This window comes from Pteropus alecto, unplaced genomic scaffold (genome assembly GCF_000325575.1).
Source record: "Pteropus alecto unplaced genomic scaffold, ASM32557v1 scaffold61, whole genome shotgun sequence".
NCBI classification, from domain to species: domain Eukaryota; kingdom Metazoa; phylum Chordata; class Mammalia; order Chiroptera; family Pteropodidae; genus Pteropus; species Pteropus alecto.
The window spans coordinates 17662471-17671225 of record NW_006434835.1 but is presented as its reverse complement, the minus strand read 5'-3'; the positions used below and the strand labels follow the sequence as shown (position 1 = coordinate 17671225).

The 8755-nt window shown below is 49.9% G+C and overlaps 1 protein-coding gene across 3 annotated transcripts in view; it reads right to left on the bottom strand.

Moving 5' to 3' along the window:
* TOGARAM2 (TOG array regulator of axonemal microtubules 2) overlaps window positions 1-8755 on the bottom strand; it is a 37939-nt gene that overhangs the window by 20314 nt on the left and 8870 nt on the right. Inside the window, exons 6-10 of one of the 3 annotated variants that reach the window (XM_006910355.2) lie at window positions 8175-8221; window positions 5701-5864; window positions 3781-3916; window positions 3415-3579; window positions 70-223 (exon numbers count right to left, since the gene is read on the bottom strand). In XM_006910355.2, coding sequence (XP_006910417.2) covers window positions 70-223; window positions 3415-3579; window positions 3781-3916; window positions 5701-5864; window positions 8175-8221 — 666 coding nt within the window. The remainder of the gene's footprint in view (window positions 1-69; window positions 224-3414; window positions 3580-3780; window positions 3917-5700; window positions 5865-8174; window positions 8222-8755) is intronic. The other 2 variants (XM_025045659.1, XM_025045660.1) reach the window with 2 other exon arrangements.

The window sequence follows — 8755 nt, the reverse complement described above, 5'->3', positions numbered from 1 at the left end:
AGGGAGGGCAGGAAATATTCTGTAGCCATCCCCTGGCCACAGGACACAAAGGGGAAGGTGTCACCTCACCAGTCGTTGCTGTCAAGGCACTGGAGGGCGTCCATCAAGCCCAGCTCTGGGTTTGAGAAAGGCCTCAATTCCTTAAAGGCTCGAAGCTCCATCTCCTCATCCTCCTCTTCCCACTCAGGAGACCACAACGTAAGCACCGCAGGTAATGAGTTAGCTGCGTTCACAGAAAAAAAAGGGAACACTGGAGCTTTCACCAAGAGGACCCGAGGCTTGGCTCACAGCATGGAGCCCACCCTACTGGGCATAGAGGAGAAGGGGTTGGTGAGGGCTGAAAAGCCGGCGCCTGGGCTCTGCTGCCTGCGGTGCCACAGGGACCACCTAACTTTACCTTTGGTTGACTTTTCCTGCCTTTGTCAACCTGATTATTATTATAAACAAACTGACCTGTGATCTGCAGCTTGATGTTATGTGACCGAACCCACCAAGGCAGTAATAGACCCCTAGTCCTGCCCTATCTGTGGTTGGGATGAGGCCAGTAAATCTGTCAAGGAATGACTCCTCTACTCACTTTGGTGGCACTCTAACCTCCTCCCCACCCAGGAGCCTGCGTTATCAGCTTCCCTTCCTTCCCCCTCACTCTCTGTCTGTCTGTGAATTTGCCTGCGGTGGGGAAGCGATGTGAAGGCAGGGCGGGGCGGGAGGAAGCTGGAGACAGTGAAAGCAGCAAGGAGACAAGGTGGCTGTCTCCTTGGTACCTGTGTGGTCAAGAAGTGGCCACACCTGCAGGGACTGGCAATAAGCAGACATGTTGTTTAAAATTCAGTTCCTGTTTCCTAGGCTCTCCTTCCTTGGGGACACATGCTAGAATCATAAAAATCCCAGAGAACAGGAAAGCAATTTAGAGGCCATCTATCTCTCCCAATGCCCTGATCACATAGTTGAGGCATAGGAGGTCGTGCAGCCTAACAGACCCCACCCCCAACAGTCCCTCAACTCCTCTGTCAACAGAGCCAAGACAAGAAGGTCTCCTCCAAGGCCAGAGCTCTCACGGCCAAACTCACTTCATCTCCACTGGCATGGTTGTCACCCTGGCATACTCAGGAGGTCCTGGTAAATCTGAGTTGACAGGCAGTTCTTTACTTAAAGCTAAACACAAAGACCTCATTCCTGCATTTTGTTCTCAGCTCTGCCATTGGAATAAGAGTCATTAGCCAAAATCTTAGTCCCTGCAGGCCACCTTCACCTCGACTGATCTTGGGTCACCATGAGTCTCTGGGTCTCAGTTCTGCTGTATAAGATGAGTGGGGTGGATTAGATAGATCGATATTTCCCAAATATCAACCATTCAATTACTACTTTTATGGTTTTTGCCATATCTCTTAATTATCTCTACTTTTATTTATATATTTTTCTTCAAATCAAACTCACTTTGGTGGCACTCTAACCTCCCCTTTTCGAATCCTACGTAAGTTATTTTAAAGAGAAATTTATGTCACTACTGCAATTGATAAACTCATATTATTTGTCACAGAAAATGATAAATACTTACAGTAAAAGAACATTATAAGTTCTACCTGTAAAATAATAGCCACCTTCTGATGTTTCAAGCCTAAAGGAAGATCTCTTTGTTTAAAAAGAATATTTGCTGATCCAATCAAAAAATGGGCAGAGGACCTGAACAGATACTTCTCCCTAGAGGACATACAAATGGCCAACAAATATATGAAAAGATGCTCAACACCGCTAGCTATTAGGGAAATGCAAATCAAAACCACAATGAGATACCATCTCACATCTGTTAGAAAAGCTTTAATCAACAGGACAAGTAATAACAAATGTTGGAGAGGATGTGGAGAAAAAGGAACCCTCATACACTGCTGGTGGGACTGCAAATTGGTACAGCCACTATGGAACACAGTATGGAGGTTCCTCAAAAACTAAGACTTGATCTACCATATGATCCAGCAACCCCACTACTGGATATTTACCCCAAAGGCTTGAAAACCCATTTCCAAAAAGATATTTGCACACCGATGTTCATAGCAGCATTATTCACAGTGGCCAGGACATGGAAGCAATCAAAGTGTCCTACGATAGATGATTGGCTAAAGGAGCTGTGGTACATATGTACAATGGAATATTACTCAGCCATAAGAAGAGATGAAATACTGCCATTTGCAACAACATGGATTGACCTCGAGGTAATCATGCTAAGCAAAATAAGCCAGACAGAAAAAGTTAAAAATCACATGATATCACTTATATGCTGGATATAAACCTAAAAGCAACAAATGAACAGGACAAACAAACAGAGACTCACGGACATTGACTATAGACTAGTGGTTACTAGTGGGGGAGTAGAGGAGGAGGTAGATGGAGTAAAGGGGGTCAAATATAGGGGGTAGGGGGAGGGTAAAGTGGGTAAAGGGGATCAAATATATGGTAGCTGAAGGAAACTGGACTTTGGGCGGTAAACACACAATAGAATATACAGATGTCAAATGATAATGTACACCTGAAAATTATATAATTGTATTAACCAATGTTACCCCAATAAACTTAATTTAAATAGATAAATAAATAAATAGAGAGATAGATAGATAGATAGATAGATAGATAAAAAGAATATTTGCGAGTCTTAAGAGGTGCTAAAGACTAGCGAAAATGAAGACTTTCTGCCTGATAGAATCGGAAGGATAGAAAGAGAACGGAAAAGGCAGCGAGTCGATACTATTTCTGGCACGAAGACGATGCTCTGTTTACCCCTCATTGTCACACCATATCCCACACTTAAAGAAACTCTGAACCAGGATGGCAGTTTTCCAATGCTTCTTGGTAGCGAAATCATTTCGAGTGCAGTCTCACGTGGATGCCCGGTGTACAAAAAGGGCAGGCAAGAGAGGCGTTCCCCTCCCGAATGGGGACAGAGCCCCCCTTGCTTCTTGGCATTGTCCTGAGCACCCCATAGAAATTTGGGGTCCTGAGACCCAGTCCGTACCCAGCCCTGTCTGACACTTTATGAGGCAACATGCAGGAAACCAAGCCCTTCCCAGAACCCTCTCTTCCTCTTCCCAGTGTTTCCAGATACTTCTATGGATGCTATTTCCCAGCATCTATGGTCCTGGTGCGCTGGCGAGTCCTCTAGAACATGTCAGTCAGGTTGAGCACATCGATCTAGCCATCCACAGTGTCAGTTGTGATACCCTGGGTTCCCAGCCCGGACCATAGATGTTTTTATCTCCCAGACTCCGTGTCTCTTTCTGGTGAGGTGACCACACTCCAGGCTGCCCATACTCTAACGTGGGCAGAGCGGAGCAGAGCAGCCCAGTTCACTTTCGCCATGCCCCAAAGTGGGCAGCACAGTGAGAGGGATATGTGCCCCCTGCCAGCAGTTCTGGGCCCTACCTGAAGCATGGCGGGCAAAGCTGGGCTCTTGCTTGCTGACGGGGATGCTGGGCAGTGAGGCCCGGTTGGCCCGCTTCCTCAGGACGACACCGATGTTGTTTCTGCGTGGGCTGCTCAGCCCAGTGGGTACGGACAGGGTCCTGCTGCCCCGGAGAGGAAGGAGGCCTGCGGAGGCAGAGAAAACCCCCGCATGGAGCCGGTCTTGTCTATCCCCCAGCCCAAGGGTAGGCTACGAGAGAGCAGGTGTGGCTCCCTGTCCAGTCGCAGGACGGGGAGGGTGGGAAGCTGTGGCAGCATCTCTTTGGCCAAGGAGTTAGCCCAGAAGCTTCCGCAGCCTGCGGAAATCACGCCCCAGGCACGCAGTACCTTCCTTCATCAAGGTTCCCCGGGCGCCCAGGCCCTGCAACGTGTCTGGTTCCTTCATCCTTCGGAACAACTCCATCTCCCTCATCTGCTTCAGCCGCAGCTTCTCCTGGGCAGACTTGGAGATGGTGACCTGGATCTGGCACAAGGTCAAGGCAAACTCCATTACGGGGCTCGCGCTTAGAGAGCAGAAATGGAGATGGTGGAATGATCATTCCTGGCCCAGGGCTTTCGCTGATGTGTGAGGTGTGGATTGAGAGAGAAAGAGAAGGCAAGGAGGGGCCCACGAATTTTGGCCAGAGCGGATGGAAGGCTGGAGTTACCTTTTATTGCCACCCGCTGAGAGGGGACCCTGGGGAAAGGGAGGTTTTGAGGGGGGGCGGAGTAAGGTTTCAATAGCTGAGTTTTGAACAGAATAAGTTTGAAAGATAATTAGATATCTAAACAGGGATGGTAAGTAACAACATATGTATGTATTTATATAATTTAATTGCTACTTGAAGGTCTGGGCTGGAGAGGGAAGTTTGGGAGTCCTTGGCCTATACATGGTCCTGGTGCACTTAATGCTACAGACTGGATCAAGTCACAGGAGTCAATATACATGGACGAGAGGCCAGAGGTCTGAGCTCTGGGGGCCTCCAGTGTGCAGAGATCAGGAAGATGAGGAGGAGCCTGCAAAGGTCTAGAAAAGGGGCTACCTTTGGTTTAGTCAGAGAACCGAGAAAGAAGCCATCTCCCCCGCTCCATCCCTAGGTGAGGAATTCAGTGGGGGTGGGAGGGGACTAAAGCCTAACTGCAATCGTCTCAGGAGAGAACGGGTTCTGGTTTTTCAGAGAATTGTTCTGATTTTGTTTTGTTTTCTTAAGATGAAAGCAATAATAGAGAGCTAAGATGCTGATAAGAAGGATCCTGTTAATATCAAGGAGAATGTTGTTGATGCAAGAGAAGGAATAAATGTTGGAGCTGGCACATTAGACAGATTGAACTAGAATAATAGGAGATAGTGGTGAGCAAATGGGATGCGTGGACTGGAGATACCAGTGGGGGTCAAAGTCTTGCAGTGCCAAGGTCTATGATATGACCATGGGAGTGAATGGCTAAGATGAGGCAGAAGCTGAGATCATTTCACGGTCTCTGAATTATTCTTCCTTTGTTTCATGGTCTGTCACCTTACTGGAGTGGGAAGGCTGTAGGCCTGGACCTGATCTTCACCATCACTGGATCCCAGTCCGAACATAGTACATACAAATAGCAGGCCTCCAAGATATGTTTATTGCACTTTCATATCTCTGTTTCAAAGAAGGAGATCGAGTCCCCATAACAGGGACTCTCCCAGCTTTATTAGATTTATCCAGACTAGGGAAGAGAATCATGTGGGTCAAGGTCACCTTAGAAGTGCAAGCTATTTGTCAGCCTGTCAAGCGCAGCCTTTGCCTGATCTGTCTCTGCGTCAGCTGCCTCTCGGTTGTGCTATCTTGGGTGTTGGCTCAAATTACTCTGTTTGGTTCACCTAAGCCCCTCTGTACTCTACCAGGCATCCTGCTTCCTTCCGAACCAAGTGTGACCTCCTTCTGCCCTCCCTGCCTCCCTCATCCCCATCCTCAGCTCCCCACTGCGCTCTTCCCTTTACCTAGTGCCCCTCACTCCCCCATTCCTTCTCTCTCTGTTTCTCTTCTTTTCTTCAGCCTTCTCCCCAAGGCCACCTACAGATTCTCGCCTTAAATATTAGGGGCGGTTGCCTCCAGGCTCTACCTTGATCTCCTCAAGCTGGACCCACACTTGCATATTAAAACACACACACACACACACACACACACACACACACGCACACACACACACACACGCACACACACACACACACATTGTGTTCAGCCAGTGGTCCCCTCTGACCCTGACTTCCTCTTCCCCTCGCTTTCCAGATACCTTGCTGTTCTCCTTCTGGTCCTCTTCTTTTTGCAAGGGGTGGGCTTCTTTGGCATGGCCGAAGGAGAAGGCTGTCAGTATAGGAGCAGACTGAGATGAAGGCAGAGCAGGCTTCTCAGGGGCGACAGACCTGTCTCTGATGGGTGGGGCCGAAGGTTTTGGTTCTGAGGAGTCAAGAACAAGAATGGAGCTGAGGACACGCAGCACTCTGAAGCAGCAGCCGTCCCTTTGGGCTGTGCCTGAGGCTCTGTGACCCTGTGGTCCGTGTAATGCTTTATCGCCTGAGCCCTCCACCCTCAATTCTCCTGCCCGACATTCCCTTGACGGAGAAAGGCACAAGTGAAGTTTATTCTACAGAGTTGCACTGGTGGGCATAGAATGGGCCACCCAAGGACCAATATCCTCTTTTCATTCATACACCCGCTTATTCATTCATTCGATAATCACTGCATACCTTTTTCTAACACGGGGAAGGGGAGGGGAGGAAGCTGGGCAAGAAGCAGGGTCAGGTCTGTTGTCTAAGTGCTTTAAGATATTTCTTGAGAGTATAAATCTATCTTACCTAGTAGGTATGACGTCAGGAAATGAAAAAAAGTAAAATGAGCCTGTCTGAGACTATGACACAGTATGAAGGGGCTAGAGAACTAACATATGCTAATCTAATCCTCTCGCTTTACAGATAGGAAAGCTGAGACCCAGTGACCTTCAGAGGCTCTTGTGATTGAAAAACATACAAATTTATTTCTAAATGACATCAGATCCACAGTATTTCTTTGTCATTCTATATTTTCCCAATCAAATGGTTTTTAAAGTACATTTCTTATTATGGAAGCAGAGTGGTAGGGGGTAGATCCATCAGTTTTCTTTTAATGAAAAAAATGTTAACCGTGTTCTCCTGCTCACAGAGTTTGGAGCTCACCATCCTTGGATGAACCTGAAAATCTGAGCCTGGGGTCCCGACAGGGCTCCTGGGTCACCCTGGTCCTCTGTGCGGCCAGTGACTTCTATGAAGGATCCCCCTGCTGTCGTGCAAGGGGCACCTAAGACTCTGGAGGAGGATCAAGGGCCGAGGGGGAGGAGGGGCTGGCTAAGCTTCCATCCGCCCAGAGGTAAGAGACAGGGCAGAGGGCACAGGTGTCCAGGTTCCAGCAGACCGGAGCAAGGACCATGGCAATGCCACAAGGTTTGGGGAAGCCCTGAGCTTTAGACAATACCACACGAACCCCTATGTACTGCGTGTGTTATGCGTATTGGGCAATGTCGCCCCCAGCTGACAGCTGGAGGGTCAGGGAGCCCCCTAAAGACTGCTATTTCGTATCCCCCTTCCTCACCTATGCCTCCAAAAGACACTGTAGAAAGCCTGGTCTGAGCAGCCTGTCCCTGCCCCCACGACCCTGGGGACATGGCTCTCAAGCAGCATCTAGTCAGGCAGACGAGGGAGTGATTGTGGACTGGGGTGTCCTGCCACAGACCCCGACGCCAGCATTCCAGGGTTAGCCCTTAAGGGACACTCGGGTGCCAGTGTGCGTCATGTCAGACTGCCTGAGCTCACCCCGCTGTAGCCTGGCGTGGGGGCAAGGGAGACACAGTTGCCACAGAGGTTTCTGCCAGTCCTGCCTCTTGGGCCCAGCTGCACATCCTGATCCCGGGGCCTCTTGGGCAACAGCCTACCGCTCGCCAACTGACCCACCTGCTGAGCTGATTACAGAGTGGGCCGCCAGGAAGCTGGACTAGGAGTCCACCCCCCTTGCTGGCCAGCACAGCAGCTGCCTCCAACCCGCAACGGCCTGCAGCCAGGTGCAGGGTGCTCCGCCCAGGTCCCCTCACTTAACCTGCCCAGGGCTCAGCTTCCATTCCCCCCACCGCCCACCTCTCCAGTTAGGTCATCAGGCTGAAGAGCCTCCTCCACCCTCTTCTAAAGCCTCTCTGAGCCTCAGCCTCCTGCCTGGCCCCCTGCCTCACTTCCAGCCCTGTTAGCCCTATTCCCTGACACTGAAACCTTCCAGAACCAGCAGACTTAGGGGTTTATGGGGTGTGGTTTAACTTCTCTCTTTGTCTGGCTAGGAATACTCTCCTCTACTTGCTTAAAATAGAGCAGGGACAGCTGCACTATTTTGTCAAGAGTGCCAGCTTTGTAGCCGTGCAGACCTGATTGCAGATGTGATGGGGCTGGCTGCCTTCCACACTCTGAGACCAAGAAGGTCGGGCTCACTGAACCTCCGTCATCCGTTAATCTGTCAAATGGAGACAGAGCCTTCTTTCCCATGGTAAAGCTACACACACTGGTGCCCATCTACACACTGGCATAAGCATGGGCCACTAGCATGGCACAAGTGACAACCTCCCTGTTGTGAAATGAAGGGCTTGGGTCCCAGAGCTCTCAGATCTCCTCTGGCTCTAATTCTGATCCCATGACCCAGCCCTGGAACCCAGGAATTAAACGACAAGTTGGGGTGCATATGGAGAGTACATACCCAGAGATTTAGGGGTCTTCTCCTGAGGCCCACTCTCCCGAACCAATCTTAAAAGAACAGGGAGAGAAAGAAGCACCATGAAAGATGGCAAGGGAGAGATGTTGTTGGGAGGAGCCCAGAGTAGGTAGTTCAAGGATGGGGTGATGGCTGTGGTGGGGGACACTGCCAGGGCTGTGGGTGGCCCTGTAAAGAGGCTCTTGGCCAGGAGTTCAAAGCTACAGGATATGCAGCTCCTTCTGCAAACTCAAGGGCAGGCCGAGCGTCCAGACAAAGCTCCGAGCCCCATTTTATGACCGCACATCCCTTGATTCCCCAGGAAGCCGGTCTCCACATGGAAACTGTTGTCTTAAAGGAAGCCCCGTCCCCTGCTGTAACATCAGCAGGTAGGGGGTATAATCTCCGCCCAGTTCAGAGCACACTGAGCTCAAGTCCTCCAAACTGCTCCAGCCCGTGAGAGCTCTGTGACCCCTAAATTCCTCCTCCTCTTGGTAGTAATCCCCACTCCTCTGACTCCACGGGGGCTAGAGGGATTGACCTCCTTTGCTGCTGATGGTAAATTCCCACTGTTTGTCCTAGAGCTT